The 16255-nt window shown below is 46.8% G+C and overlaps 1 protein-coding gene across 1 annotated transcript in view; it reads left to right on the forward strand.

Moving 5' to 3' along the window:
• The first annotated feature begins 1319 nt into the window (after positions 1–1319).
• LOC131291191 (uncharacterized) overlaps positions 1320–16255 on the forward strand; it is a 33012-nt gene continuing 18076 nt past the window's right edge. Inside the window, exons 1-4 of the mRNA XM_058320381.1 lie at positions 1320–1472; positions 14264–14312; positions 15578–15747; positions 15826–16125. Coding sequence (XP_058176364.1) covers positions 1320–1472; positions 14264–14312; positions 15578–15747; positions 15826–16125 — 672 coding nt within the window. The remainder of the gene's footprint in view (positions 1473–14263; positions 14313–15577; positions 15748–15825; positions 16126–16255) is intronic.

Genomic DNA, 16255 nt, shown 5'->3' on the forward strand with positions numbered 1-16255 from the left:
TTTTTGGCTGTTAGTAACTTTTTACTAAGTGAAGATAAAGGTCTAGTTAGACTATTTTATAACTCTAAACATTTTATCATTATTTACAACATTATATATATATATTTTTTAAATAAGATCGGGTTGCAGGGATCTTTGTTTTTGATGAACACAAAGTAAATAATGAAGAATAAGCGCTGAACAAAAGCACCTTTCAAATGTCATTGGAATAATAGAAATTAGAATAGTAATTCCGATTCAGATTCATTAATCTCTCTGCTTCGTTTTTGAGATTCAGCAAACTGTTGTCGAGAGAATCCCAAAGATTCATGCATGTTAAAAGAACAGAACGCGTGGGTTCGTATCCCAACCGAGACCGGACTCCCCCCCCCCTGTACGAGAGGACTGACTATCCACGTACACATAGGGTAAAAAGTCTCGTAAGTCCTTTACAGGGCAGGCATGACCAACAACAAACAAGGTCGTTACGCCAAGAAGAAGAAGAAAAGAACAGAAAAGTAAAACTCAAACATAGAAAGAGAATCCTCTTTTATTTTTTAGAGTCGCTAGATCTACGTCAATGAAATAATCATGAAGATTCGAGAAAGATTCATGAAAGATTTATTAATGTTTCCAAAGAGTCATCGACGCTTTAAGATAGGAATTCAAAAGAAAATTATGAATCAATCTGAATTGATTTTAGCTAAAAGATTAATATGAATGAATCTCGCCTAAAGATTGATAAAGCACAACACTAGATTAGTTTCTTTCCGATCGTGATCGAATGAGATGTAAATCGTGGGTGGTTCAACCTCGCTTACCCCTCGCAAAGGGGAGTCCGGTTTCCCGCCTAGAAGGAAGGCGAAAAGCTCGCTGCGACTTGTGTGCAGATCAATGGCTGAGCCGTCCATCGGCGACGATATAAGGTGTCTTTATACCGGTTGGCGCTTGGTCCGTTTTGGTTCGGCTCACTTTACGAGCGTTTGCCACCGGGTGATGGCGATGGTGATTTAGCTTTTACGACCCTTCTACCAACCGGTCCGGACCCCTCTACACCATCGCGCTGTGGAAGGTGTTAACCGTGCGGAGATGTTTATGTGATTTCCGATTGGCAGCAATTGAGTGCCGCACCGTTTACGACCCTAATACGACTCGATCCCGATTGCCGGTGTGTCCTTGGACGCTTCACTGGCTTCACGATCGCCGGCGCGGTTTCGCGTGCTGGCGACACCGCCCGAATTATGATCGCTGTTTACTTACCGGCTAGTTATTTCGTTCTCCTCCACAGCCCCGCTCGCCTCCCCCCACCCACGGCAGGGTTCCACCCGAGCGGACGCGAGATGATTCTGAAGGATTCGGACGAGCAGCAAATGCCGGGAGCGAAGCGCTCCGTCGAGGGCGCGGAAGCGTCCGGCGTCGAGGGTGTGATCGCGGGCGAGCAACGGTTCGCCGGACTCGCCCTCGAAGGGCAGCCGACACCGAGTCAGAATTTGGTAAGCATAAGCATCCCTTTCCTCCCCCCGAAACCATATAGCTCTCTGTCCAAACAGGTGCCCGGTTGGTGTTGTTGTTTCGCATTCGAGCCGTTCAAAAAAGGGTAAGTGGGAAGCGTGCTGCCTACATTTAGGCGCCCGCGTACCGAAACGGTTTGCTTTGCACGCCGCAGGCAGCGAACTTGACACAGATACCGATCACGAAGCGGCGATGCACGATTAATTAAGTTATTACCGCTACCTTCAAATTACAAGCTACTTAAAAGCCAACTCAATTCCAGCTTTAACTGTACGCATAACAATTCTGTCAAGAACCCATGACTAGAGTGAGGATAAAACCTGTTTTTCTTATGGTCACAGATAGATTAGAGTAAGAACGATTTTAGTACAATGTAGATTAACCGTGGGAGAAATCAATAGCAATATCATTTAAGAAGGCATTTTAGTTATTAAAATTTTATGATTTAGAAATAAGAAATTCTACGTTCGAAAAAGGCAAACAACGCCAGTCACAAAGAAATTAAACCGTATTTAAAGTATATTACTTTTTATATCAAACTACTTCACACTTTCATTGGATTAAGCTAGTTTTTCTTTGTCAGCTTTGGCTTGAAAGGTAATTTGGTATTCGTTTTGAAGTGAAACCGGCAGCTTTAAACGTTTTTCATGATTTTCATGAGCATTTTCTCCAGAACTGGGCCAAAGTGTTTATAATTGAAGACACCTCTTTGGTTTAGATGTCGTGAACTGCGAGTCTAAAACTTCGGTAAAATTTACCCGTTGTCAGTTACGGACTAAATTAACTTTACGGCAGAGATTCCATCTTGTTGAAGCTCGCTAGTTTCCTCGCCATGAGCTTACTAACAAGCTTTGCTCTACTAAAAGAAACTCCACTTCATAATAATGTGCATTGGTTCTTACCCCTTGATCAAAGAGGACATCTTGTTTGCGGTACTTTAGAACCGCATGGAATGTTCTATTGATATCGGGAGAATCCTTGGACCTGTAAAGCCACAAACCGTCTTTTTGAACATGTTTTGAGAACTACAGTCCAAATTGATTTCATCGGAAGAGACAAACACTCTACTAACGGGTGACTTAATGATTAAAAAGTAAAAAATAAGTTACTCATCATAGACAATTATATTGCGGATTCTCTTGGAAAGTTATTGATGATTTCGAATGAACTAAGCCAAATAAGAACACATTCGAGTGAAACATTGAGATAAAATCTTGCAGTAAAATCTTTTGATTGCTTTTTACGAAGTTTTATAAGTTTTAAAATAAAAGAAGTATGGTGAATGTAGTGTGTATGTTTTTAGGGTCTCCAACAATTAGCTGCTTGGGGTCCCTAGAACGCCTGATCCGCCTCTGAGTAAAGGTATGACAAAAGTTTGAAGAAAGGGTATGAACTTAAAAATAGAAGAATGCGAGAAATGAATGATGGGAAACGATAAGAAAACACATAAACAACCACTAGGTTCGCCATAAAACAGGCTGGGGCAAGATAGGAAATCAGAGTCGAGGTGACAGGAAATAGTTCACACCTGCCTGAGCCTGAGTAATGGGGAGACTGATTACGAATAGTTCATGCCAAAAGGTGCCCGGGTTTCCCACTTTTAAGAACGAAAGTGAAGTGGTTCTTCAACACTGATAGCCTCCGGGTGTGAATGGAGCCACCAACACTGACCTGACCAAGATGGAAAGAACAAAGTCTTGCTCGGTGCTCCTATCCGGCAGCGGAACCTGAGACGGAGAACTCCCCGCACACACACACACATACACACGTCGCCATGCGGATCAAGTTCTTCGCTTCACGGTCCGTCTCCCGTCTCGGCATAGTTAAAAACAAACGGCTGTTTTAGACGCCCTCCTCCCTCCGTCCAAGGGCTGCACGCACTCGCGCACGGGTCCCACGGATGGACGATGTGTGTAGCAATCGCGGTTCGGTTGCCGGGAAAGGTTGCATAACCCCGCACGTAGCCGCTGCCATCCGTCCGCACGCGGCAGAGAGACCTAGTTGCGCGAAACGAAACCGTGAGATCGGCGCTGAAGAACACTGGGTTGAGGATACTGGGCCCGCATTTGCAGACCGGTCCAGTCCCGAGGCGAACCGTGGTCACGAACACCGTGCCGTCTGCTCCTCAGAGGTTCACGATGCGGCGAGCCATTCGGGAGACGCGGTCCGCGCGAGAGATCCCGAGATCAGGAGGAGAAGGAGCGTGCGTTTTGCCAAAAACACCCCAAACAGCCACAACAGTGGTGTGTCACAACACACGCCTCGTATCACCCGCGATCAGAACCCCAGGAGCGTACGATCACGAACTAACGAGCTCACGAAGCGCGAATTACTGGAGCGCACGGGTGTGTGTCATGACCGCCTGCCACAGTGATGTCGTACGTGTGTCCTTAGAGGCCCAGAGGGCTGCCGCCGTAACCGGCTTAGCACCGTCTACACCCCAAGATAGAGATAGGCAACGGCATAGTCTTCTGGAGTTCGCTGAGTCACCCGTGAGTTGAGGAATCTGAAGCGCGTGTAGGTCATGCACTCCCTGCCTGCACCCCTCCTGCGATTGTGTGTGTGTTTTTAGCACATTTCACTGGGCTCAAGTTCCCACCATCACGGCGAGGCACGTGTACCAGAACACACATCGAAGCGTGAAATGCTTGCGAACACCCAGACATAGGGAGTTCGCGGTCGCCATTGAGCCCTATTGGTTTTTCCTCATCTCCTCCTCCTCCTGCCAGAGCCCTACGCGCTGGAGGTGCGCCAAGTCCAAGCAAGACACCGCGCAACGGTGCGTTTGTGTACGTACCGAAGAGCGCGCTAGCACAGGTACCTGTTGCGGCTTAGACACTATGCGGGTCGCTGGGCTCCAATGCCCGCGACGACAGAGACCGAGCACCAACCGGGAAGGGGGGGAGCGACAGAGACGCACGGCCAAAGGAGAGCATGCGTCTACTAAAATCGGTCCGTGCGCATCGGGGCGCACTTAGTCGCTTCTTACTCCCCCATCGAGCTCGTTCGATGCGTCGGGGCTCGTTGAGAACCTCGTACGCATGTGCACGCGCGCGCGACGACGTGTGACGACCGCAGAGCAGGGCAACCATCGAGAGAGGGAGAGAGAGAGGGAGGGATAGAGAGTGTCGTAGAGTGTCACTTCGCGAGTGTGACTTCCGGAGGGAAGTCCCGTGTTTTGCGCCACGACTGGGATCGTTCATCCGGTCAGGGTAGACGATCCGGCAGGTCATAGGCCAGAACAGCCCGCGAGCCCTACACCGGTTCCGGTAGTTCGTTTGTTCTTGTCCTGTTTCAAAATCTTCAACTGCCTCCAATCAACCAACTTGGAGTCACCGAGTCTCCGCAAACACCCGGACGTGCCCACTCCACCAAAGGGGGTTTGTTGAAACAGGTGCCACGGTCGGGTACTCGCACCTAACCTCGCAACTAGATCGTGTATCGTGCATCCTCCTGTTTACCTTTACTAACCCAAGCGCCTTGTGTCTCCCTCCGTTCTGTGCACCTCAACGCCCCTTCAAGTGATGTGTCTTAAACGCGCCACCTTAAATAGACCAGAACGTGTTATCTGAGCCGTGGGCATGGCGGCGAACAAATTGAGGAAGTTTATTAGAAGTTCGTCGGAAGTGGAAATGTCTGTGCGAAAAACGGTTGTTACGATCAAACTTTTAGCGGCTACTGATACCTTCCCTTCCTGGGGTGCTTAGAGACTTCACCAGTTCACATTCTCTAGTGAAATAGAATGTCTGGAGTCAGTGTTGACAAAGTACTTTTTCGCGATCACCAGAAATATCGACAGATGGATTTCGAGGCAAGCCTGGAGTTCTGATTCTTACGCCAGTTCGGATGTGTACTAATTTTGAACGACTGGTTACATTCCCTGGCAAAGATATTTCGTAACGTTTGACAGTTGGCGTTGTAACTTCTGGCTACATCTGGGAACGAAGGTTGACTTTAAGTCCCTGCAACATTTTGTTGCGCATGCTAAAGTCCCTGGTTCCACCTTTTCCGCAGACAACCTGTTATCTTCGGTATCTCCAGCACTTTAGTCAGCTTAGAACCAGAGCCGACATTCAAGGTGTTTTCATATCCAATAGTTTGTTCTTGCGAGTTCCAATAGACGTTATTTCTGAACTACTTTGATTGTACTTACATCTGTTGTTGTTTTTGGAAGTGGAAACAAACTAGAGGCCTGCTGAGGGTGTTCCAAATTACTTATCAACCACTCCAACGAATGAAGCTTTAACTCGAGCCTAAATCAGTATGCTTGGGTTTTACCTCGACGTAACGGTGGCAGACATTGGTAGTCCATGTAACTCCTCTACACATAGTCAACTACCCTTTAGGAAGAAAGAGTGTAACCAGTGTCGGTCTATCACCCCCTTTTCCATACACGGCTGAGAAACAAACAAATGGTAATGGCCAGCCTCAGCTCATCGCAACAGGGATTGCAACAGGTGAGCTTCTGAGGGGTTCAGGTGAGAGCAAGTGCACGCTGCTCCCCTTCCCCCCGCCACCACCGTGGCGATGTTGCATCAATCGCCCGATCAACGCCAACCTCAAAAGCAGGAAGAATTTTATGCTAATGAAAAGCGGAAAAGTGAAAACCGAACCGGGCGGAGATGTTGAGCCGCTCCCGGTGTGGCAGGTTGCCAAGAAGTGTTCCGCAACACCGAAAGACACTTTCGGAAAGAGTTTGTTGCCGGGCAATCTGTCGTTTCGTGTTGAAGGGTGTCAAAATCCGTTTTATTTTGTTTTGATTAGCAGACAAAAACAAAGAGCTGTCAGTGGAATGTTACCGATTTGGACAGTCCGGGCCCGCGGATCGGGTGTTGGTGGTTTGCACAACCGGACCTCCACGGGAAGCTTCCCCTCCTCTCTCCCTTCCTCACCCAGCAACGGGTCAAAGGTCGTGGCGCAAGAAGTCGCGGCGAGAGAAAGAGAGAGCGAGAGTGAGAAGCAAAAACCCGGGAGTGTCGCTCAGTGGCGGCGAAACACATGTCCAACCCCTAGCTGCTCCAGTTTCTTGGAGTGTCCGAAGGGGCAGGGGGCAGGGGGGGGGGGGGGGGAGTGAAGGGGGAGACCTTAGGGTCTGGCATGCCCATTAACCAACCGACCGTCCGACCCGAACGAAAGTGAAACTGCGCCCCGCGAAGCTCTCGCTCTCGATCACTCGGGTCGGGGAGGGGTGGCAGGGGTTCGGTCACGAAATGTTGGCGGGTGGTATAACGGCACAAGTGCACTCCTTCCCACCCCCCTCCGAAACACCCGAGATGCAAAGCGAAAACGGTGTGAACGGGAGAAGAAAACACAAAAAACCAGACACCAGAAACAAAACCGCGAGCGCAAACGCAAACAAATGGTTTTTGTGGGCCCACCCGTAGAAGATTCTTCAGGGGGTTGGGGAGGGGGAGGGAGAAGGGGTGGAGATTCGTGAACGAGGGTGGGGGAAGATCGAAGGCATCGTCTTTTAATTGTGCCAAGCTAGGAAAAGGCATCGGTGCTCGGGAGTGAGGGAAAACAAAACAGCATAGAACTGCAGATAGCATTAGAAAAGCGCACGAGGCGGGGGGTGGGGGTAATTGAATGAGAGGGAGAGAAAATAAGAGAGAGAGAGAGAGAGAGAGAGAGAGCGCGAACGATCGAGCGAGAATTTTTCATTCAAGCGCTCGGCTTTGGCTTGCACAGATCGTGCGTGTGAAATGCCAGCGAGGGCACACGGGTGAAGGGGTTGGGGGGAAGGGGACGCTATAGGGCACGCGGGGGGGTGTGCAGGAAAACAAAACAACCACCCACCACCCACCCACCGAGGTGGCGGTTCGGTACGGCACGGCCAGCGGATCCGACGTCAGTTGCGATCGTCCATTCTTGGCCACCGGAGGGTGGCGCCTGCGTGTGTGTGTGTGTGTGTGTGTGTTGGCCATGCTTGTGTGACCAGTGTGGTCGGATGTAGTGTGCCACCGCTTTCCACCCCGCGGATTGGCTCGTGTTTTAGCGCCAAATTTTTGTTATAAAACAGTAAAACAAATTCCTCCGGGAAAGCCCCTCGCATAGAAGTGTGTGTGTGTGTGTGAGTGTGTGTTTGTTCATTTCATATCGAATCATTTATCAAAAGCGTGTTTTTGTGTGTTCTAATTACATCACAATCGAAATGATAATATTACTTAAGCACAAAACAATAAACTAAAAATAAGCGAAAGGACGTTCATTTCCCTTTGTTTGGAGTCGGAAAAACTTGTTCCCCACCCCATGGTGGTAAAACAATCAAAACCGTACACTACCTACCAACCAACCAATCAACCAACGAGCGAACGAAAACAAACACTCCAAGGTGTTTCGGGGGTTTTTCTTCACCCAACAACACTCCCAAGGACACTCGGCTCGCTCTTTCTTCGATCAACGCTCAAAAGGCGAGTCGCACGGTGGAAAATGGTGGCCAAGATCTCAAAAAAAAAAACAAAAACCAAGAGGTGAAGGGGAAACGACGCGAAAGGTTTCGCGGGGGGGGAAAACGGCAAAGTGAGCGGCACCAGAAGCCTTCGTTCGGCCGGATGGCGATTTTCTCGCTCGACATTGGCGCATCCGAAAGGTGGGTGTGTGTGTATGTGTGTGTGTGTGTGGGTGGTTGATTATTGTGCTGGACGGGTGAGGTGGTTGCCATTCCCTCGCTCCTCCGCTCCTCTTGCTTCACCTACGCCTTTCCGCAAGGTCCGGCCGGAAACCGGAAGCCAAACCAAAGTCGGAGAACGTCAATACCAAACGAGGAGGCAGCCGTAAACGTCAATTAGTAGCTTTCCACCGCTCGGGCCAGACGCGAGCGTTTGCGAAGAGCGTGGCCAGAACGCGGGCGTGAATCTCCCAGCGAATCTTAAGCCCGCAAGCCGAGTCCGAAAACCCTTTTGCCCAACAGAACAAAAAAAAAAACAAACAACAAACATATGCAGCTGTTCCGAGGCTAGAGTATTTCTGCTCGCGCGTGTGTATGTGTGTGTGTGTGTTTCGTGCTTGTGGTGAAGAATGTGCCGTCCTGTGCGGGGCCACTCCCTCGTGAAAAGCGTGGCCTGCCCTTAGCCGAGGGAGATCCTACCGTACGGTCAGCATGTACCGGTTGGCGAACCGGTGAGCACTATGGGAAAGGCAGTGGCCGGGGACGGGGGACGTGGGGTGGGGAGCAGTGCACGGAAAGAATCCGCTCGGCAGGGCATCTCCGGGGCGGGTTTTTTGCGCAACCAGCAGCAACCGGCCCTTTTCCACCATCGCACCATTGCACCCAAGTACCGGCAACACAGCGCCCAAATGTCGTGTCGGCTATTTATCTTCACCATTATTATGCTTGATGTCGCAACGGCCCATGTCACCCGCATCCGAACCGTTCCGTGCGCGTGTGTTTTATTTTTGGTTTTGTGGCCACACAAATCGGCGTCCATCGATGTTGTCAAATGTTTGTCAAACATTCGTTGCACAATGGTGCGGGGTGCCTGGTGGAGGCACGGCAAGTGGTACGCTCCCTGGAGAGCTTGCAAACGGTCTCGTACCTTATCGGTCCGAACCCTATCGATTTGACTGCCAAAACCATCACTAGAGTAGGGGAAAGTGGGGCAAGATCGGAATATGGAACTAAAATATGAAGTAATGAAATGAATTAATTGACGTGTGCAAAAATAAATAAATGAAATTGGGTCCAAAATCATGCTACATTTCTCAACCGCGATTCAATCTGTAAAGCTGTTAGAAAACAATATTTCACTGCAATCCCGCTTGACGATTTCGAGCAAATTGTCCTAAAAAACGTCCTACGCGCGAACAAACATCGAGCAGTTTTGTATGGTAAGTAGGACGAACTAGGACGACTGCTCGAAAAACGTCCTACATTTGTTTCATCCTCATACAAAAAAGTAGGACGTTTGTTGACTGTCACTTTCGATAGAAGTGTTAAATTTTTTTTTCATTTCAGAGGAAGATTACGTTCGTCTTCTAGCAGCTGAACAAGTGTTGAAATGAGTTGGTTAACTCAATATGTTGTCAATATGTGGTTGACTCAATGTGTTGTTTATAAATGATTTATTTTCGAATTCATTTAGTGAATCATACGATGATAATTTTATCGTAACATTGGGGAAGTGTTGGGGGTAAAGGTTATTCAGGTTCTCATCATTATTAATCAAAGATACTTTGAAAATATCTAATCTAAATCTCGTTTTGTGGTATTTTACGGACCACATTTTGGGTCATTGTGCCCCACTATTCCGTTAAAAATGTTGAAAATGTGGTTTTAAGTAAAAAATAACGGTTTTAAAGGTGGTTTTTGTAAGGTTTTAGTAGTAGCTTAGATGTTGGAGAATTTATCTGTAAAAATTTCGGTTTGTTATCCGAAAATAAATGTTTTTCGCTTATGCGATACATATTGCCCCACCATACCTTATGGGAACACATTGCGTTTGTACCGTCGTATCGTCCGCACGGTGTCCCACTTTGCGTCGAGCTGAAGGGTTTCGCGTTTCGTGCAGCAAATGGACGCGGGTGGACACAACAGAAAAAAAGGGCTGTCAGCTCACAGTCAAGATGTGTTTGTTTCTGTTTATTTATTTGTTTACTGTCCTTCCTAGATGTTTCGGGCGGGTGCGTGTTGTCAACGTGCTCCTCGAAAAGAGGGTGGCCCACAGTCCGGTTCCGATTTCGCCACACCAGACACTCACCATATCCACACGCACACACACACCCACCCACTCATAAGCCCTTCATTTTGGGGTGCGTCGCCGTCATTGCGACATCTTCGTGTAACCCCTTTTTTTTGGGGGGCGACGAAAGGGTTGCGATTGCGTACGAGCGTCACCCGGCGTCAAAACCGCAAACAAACACCACCGATTGACAGCAGGGTGTCCTCGGAATGTGTTAAGTGTACCTCCTCCCCCCCCCCCCCCCCCCCCCCTCATCCCCTTGGGGCACCGTGATTCGCCGGTGGAGGGCATGCGCGAGAAGATGCCCAATGCCGAGCTTCCAGTCCACTTGGGGAAAACTCGAACAAGCTGTTTGAGAAAGACAACACGACCGATGAACTTTATATTTCTTTCAAAAAACATTAGCTAATGATAATGTTTACTCTAGATTTATGTTCTTACGAAAAAATAATTTACGCGAGTCATTCACATGAACCTTTCCTCCATGATTGATTTAATAATCTTTAACAGTTCGAATTTCAAAACATAATTTATTCGTGAAATTTTCGACCTTCTTGTATCTCAACTCTAGTTTATTTCTGTGGGAGCTAAATAGAAACGTACTTTTCAATCGTTTCCCATAGAATTTAGTTAGTAATCGAAAAGAAGATTGGTAAAAGAGCCCTCAACAAGAAGCTTGCGATAAGATTCACTCACATGAATTTACTCACAGCAGTGAGATTTAAATATTATTTTTTCTCACAGAGAATCTTTTGATGGAGGAATGTCAAAATTTAATTGTATAATCAGGACGTGGTTTACGAGTGTTAAAAGAACGGAAAGCTCTTAAGAGATTGTTTAATCTTCACAAAAGATGCTAAACAGTCTGCTCAAGGCGGTTGCTTATCGGTTTCCAATTGATAATAATTAAAAAGGAGTTTCGTTCCCCGCCGTGGAATGTGTTTGAAATGAAAGTTTCACGTGCACGTTCTTCCTCTGCCGAATGGAACGGTTTGGCTCTTCACAACCTCAAGGCCACTGCGTTGAGTTGAGCTCGAAAAAAAAAAACCCCAAACCGCTGGCCGCAAATGCAAACGGTACCGGGGTGCGATATCGGGACCAAAGTGGAACCGTTTTGAGGCACACACACACACACACACACAGAGGCTAAAAAAGCGAAGCTGGAAAAAGCCTTGCGGTGGCAATTTGCTCGCCACTATCTCGCCGGTTCCAGAGACCGCGGCTCGGGGCCACCCCGTTAGCCAGCCCATTAAAAACCTATTCTCACCCATCGCAACCTTGTGGCTCTAATGGCGCACTCAGCTCGGCTGGGGAGGTAATGGTGTGCGTGGCCGAAGTCGTGTACGCTGCAAGCAATGTGACATTTTACGATCTCCATTACTTCGAGGGGGGCAAATGAAGAGGGGGGTAGTGGGCGGCCTCGCGGACATCCGTGCGCACGGAATTCTTCTTCCATCCGCGGCGTGAGAGAATCGCCGTGCGGAGGTGATTATCAGGCTTTCGGAAGGTTGGGGGGCAAGGGGGAGGGGGGGATGAGTGGAGTTTCCAGCATGATTGGTTCGTTTGGTTGCATGTTGGAAGGATGGGAAAAGTGGAAAATCTTTCAAATAAACTAAAGCTGCAAACCTCGGTCGCGATGCCAAATTTTCGTTTCACTCCAACTCAACTTTGTTACATTTGATTTAAACTTGCAAACAAAATTGCCCTTGATGTTTTAAAATCTTCTTTACAATCTTACCGTCCTATTTTAAGCAGAAGCGGAGAGGGTAAGCAACTGCGCGAGCTTTACCTGGATCCCGAAAACATCCCAAGTAACATTTCCAAGACCTATTAGACTTTAACAAGTTTTATCAATGTTTTAACATGGGTGTACCAAGTCCAATTGGTTTTATAGAGGTTTCTCAGCAGGCAAAATAGTTTTAATAATTTTGACATCCTTAAAACCTTTTGAGGATAGCTATAAAATCGCTCATTAAGTCTAAAATCTTAGCAGACTTGAAGAGTCTGTAAATACGCTGTTAAGTCCTTCTTAAAACCTTCTCTTAAAACCAATCAGTGATTTTTGGTCTAGAAAAGGTTTTAAGGGATGGTTTTGACAACGTTCTGTAGAGTGGGCCCTCTTACACTTAAAACGGGTTTATGAAGGTTTTATCACAGCCTTTAAGATATTTTACTCTTAAGATGAGACTTAATGATGAGCATGAACAACATCGTTAGAACTATGATAAAACTTAAAATGTTACTTGGGATGCTTCTTTTCCAAATTTGTGAATGTTTTGAAGTTAATTGATTTTTTAATCAAGTCTACTGATCAAACCTTGAATCATTTCGTGCATTTGTGAGAGAAGGTAAAAAGATTAATGCACTGACGTATATACAAGAGATCAGGATAAGAAAAGAAACAGGAGGAAAATACTCGAGATTGCGAGGAACACGTTACGAGTTTGCAAGTAAGCAACTTATAATGTATAAGCAACCTGTTAGAGAAACTGTTTGAAACAAGCGAATAGTAATTAAAGGGTTGGAAAAGAGTAATAACTTTTAAATTGCTGTTTATTACATTGAAAATGAAAACAAACTCTTGGACAATTGCTGATCATAGACAGACTTGTGAAACAAAATTTGATGGAATAAAATTGAGGAAAGTTTTAGTTTAATCCAACTACAGCTGATTAATTTAAACTCGCTGTTTAACACTACAATACATTGCTTTGGAATCTTGCCCGAATGCTTTTACAAATGTTATAGCTTCGTTTTTTGTTTTAGATTTTCAAATCCATAAACATCTACTTTTTAGTATATTTGATGACTGCCTTTTGATTTTCGATGCACCATCTCCATCATTCGTCCAAAAAGTTTCCATTTTATTTCCTCCAAAACGTTACAATTAAAAACATTATTTATTTAGTATTATACAACCTTTGAAAAGTAATTTCACATTTTGGCGATTACAAATGGCGCCGTCAATCGACTTTAACACAAGCTTTACAACGAGGTAGTGGAATAACGGAGAGGTGCAACAAAAAACTATAAACGCCAAAAGATAGTCAACAAATATTCTAAAAAGCAACGACTTACAGATTTGGAGAATATTAAAACATATAAAAGTTATAGCGTCTTAAAAAAGAGTGGTCAAAATGATCCCTAAAAAGCAATAACTTGTTTCTCAGAACTGGTCTAACACAAAAATCTGAAAGTTTTGTTTTTAATGTGGCTTTGGATTTTGAGAAAAGCCTTGGTTTTGTTTTTGCGAAAATATTTAATTGTTTTTGAGATATTAAACTAGCTATCAATTTGAGTTTTTGGAAAAATGTAGTGTATGTTAAAGGGAACAAATTAAGAGTTGCTTGAGACTCCTACAGCCCTCAACCCGCCTCTGCTTAGTCGTGTTTTCCTGCTGCAAAATGTCTTACAGTTAACATGCTTGATTGGAAAGTTGAAATCGAATGTGACAAAGTTGAGTTCGAATGACACCGAGTTACATCTTTGGTTCGTCTCCCGTTGTAGATTAGATAGGAAACTAGATAGTAAGCCAGGCGTCGAGTGTGCTACGGGCACACTGTGAGTGCGAGTGAGTCAGTGAGAGTACGAGAGCAGCGCGAATGGTGGTGATACTGATCGTCCTGCCAGGAGCGTGCCATCAGCATTCACATCCCCAAGCGCCGCAGCCACCATCGCACGACAATGACTTCCACTATCAGGTCCACTTCCGAGGTCGGGCGGCAGGAGCAGCCTCCCACCACCACCACCACCACCAGCAGCAGCAGCAGCAGCAGCAAGATTCCAGCACGGGATACAGACGGGCACGTCAACCGGACCCTCCGGCGCCATCTGCCGGCGTGGGCGAGCGACGGTCGGCGGCGAGGCGCCCCGGCGGTCTCGGTTCTTCCCTGCGCCGGAAGCCAGCGTCGAGGGCGGCGGGGCAGGGTCGGGGGCGGGCGCGCGGGCCGGGCGGAAGGCCTCGCCCGGACGGCGTCGATGCGAACAACAACGATCCGGCCGCACCGGATGGACACCGGCGGGAGCAAGATGGCGCACCCGGGCCCGGTCTGCGCTACCTTTCGCGAGTAATCATTTCCGACGACTTTTCGCAGGTGGAGGTGCAGGCGGACGATGCCGAGGTCGAGGCGGTCAATCGGGAAGGTAAGTGGTCAACCGAAACTCTACACGATTAGAAACTAAACACGATTGGGTGTGGTCCTGAGAAATCAATTGTAAAGTTTGATTCAACTATTTTCTCAAATATTCGCACCGAGTTGACCTTCCTTTATCAACGTTTGCTCCAATCTATAAACGGGTTTGGTTTTATTGTTGCTTTTCTTGATTTTCCATAGGTTTTTGTTCTTTTTATGCTTTGTTTGTTCTGAGTTCTACGTTATTTTGGAAATGTGTGTTACTTTCCAATTTTGCAACATTCGATTCAAAATTTTTCGTAGACAAATAACGAACTTGTATTTTAAACGAGTGTTTTCGTCTCTAATGTCCAACGTACAATTTTTTAAATAGATAATTTGGAAAATAATTAAAAATTCGATTAGTTTTTCTATGCACCGAATTGGCAGAGCGAAAGGATGCATCCAAAAACAAAAAGGACCAAAAGATAGTTAACAACTGTGCTGCAACAAAATCAGCAACCGTTTATAGATTAGCAAAGTCTTTTAAAATACCCAGCACTAGTGTGTCAGAAAAATGTAAAAACAAATATTTGGAGACAATTGTAGATTCTACAGAAAAGACTCCTTTTTGTTTGAAAAGATTCTTCAATTGTAGTTTGACACATTTGAAAAGGATAGTTAAAAGCTAATCAAAGTTTAGTATGTTTTTGCTTTTAAAAAACAAGTTCTAGTTGCTTGTTCTAGCCTACTACTTTATAAGTGCAAGTTTCTTGGCAGAATCAGAATTTCCTGTTACCTACTTTTTGGATGATTAGCAGTCAAAGTCTCTCGTAAAAGTCAATATTTGTCATTTCTTTCAGTAACACACTTCTTGAAGACCGTATGCTTTTATTATTAACATTTTACAGTCCCACTTGCTGTTATTATACACAAAATGAATAGTGTGTATTTTCATTTCGGTGTTTTTTATAATGCTTTTCTTTTGCATGTTTTGATCTTTGGAACATTGTTTACTCTTTATCGCAGATAATTGTGATTTTTAAGTATATTCATGTTGTAAGAATATTTGTCGTGGAGTTTAACTATGTGAGGAACAAATTTCCTCCCAGAATAATTAAGTTTGACGATATAATGCTAGTTTTGTTCAGTTCGCGTTCCGGTTAACGTTCTATTCGAGCTGCAGCAGCCAGTTAGACTACATTTAGGCGCCGCGTGAGGCTATTTTCGATCCGTTCGAGGTTTTAAGAATCGGTTTTTCCTTCTTTTCTTCTTACCCTCCCCTCTCCGGTGCAGAGGAAATCGTGAAGAAGCGCAAGACGGAGCTGACGACGACGCGCCAGATCGAGACGCGCGTCAAGCGCCAGCTGCTGTTCGAGGACGGGAAGGTGGTGGAGGATTCCGGCCCGATCGTGTCGACCAACACGACCGAGGACACCGACAAGCAGGAAACGGTACAAACCGAGGTATGTTTAGGAAGATTGAAGTGGTGATTTAAGGCAATGACTGTGAGACTGTTGTTACGATCTTCGGCTTTTCCGCAGCACCGTACCCTGGGCGATCCGGTGGCGGGGGCGGTGGAGGGTGAGTCCGGCATGCTGCTGGCCGGCACGGGGGCGGACGCTCAGCAGCAGCAGCAGGAGCAGGTGGGGGCCGTCGCCAGCAGGGCGGAGGAGCCGGGCGCTAGTCTAAGCAGCACCGCACCAAAGACAATCGGCATCGCCGTGGCCCGCGCCGACGGGCTGCTGCGCAACATCAAGGAGGAGGTGGTGGTGTCGCGCGAGGAAACCAAGGAGCGCACCGAGGTGACCGAGCAGAAGCACTTCGGCGACTTTACCGACGACGTAAGTACGAATTTCCCACCGCCTTCCATCCCGGAAGCGGCAGCCCATTTCAACCACATCAACTCCCGGCACGTACTCCCCGGTGGCCACTTCCTTCCGAAAATGGGCACCGTCCAACCGTGCCGGAAGT

This window comes from Anopheles ziemanni, chromosome X (genome assembly GCF_943734765.1).
Source record: "Anopheles ziemanni chromosome X, idAnoZiCoDA_A2_x.2, whole genome shotgun sequence".
Lineage (NCBI taxonomy): Eukaryota > Metazoa > Arthropoda > Insecta > Diptera > Culicidae > Anopheles > Anopheles ziemanni.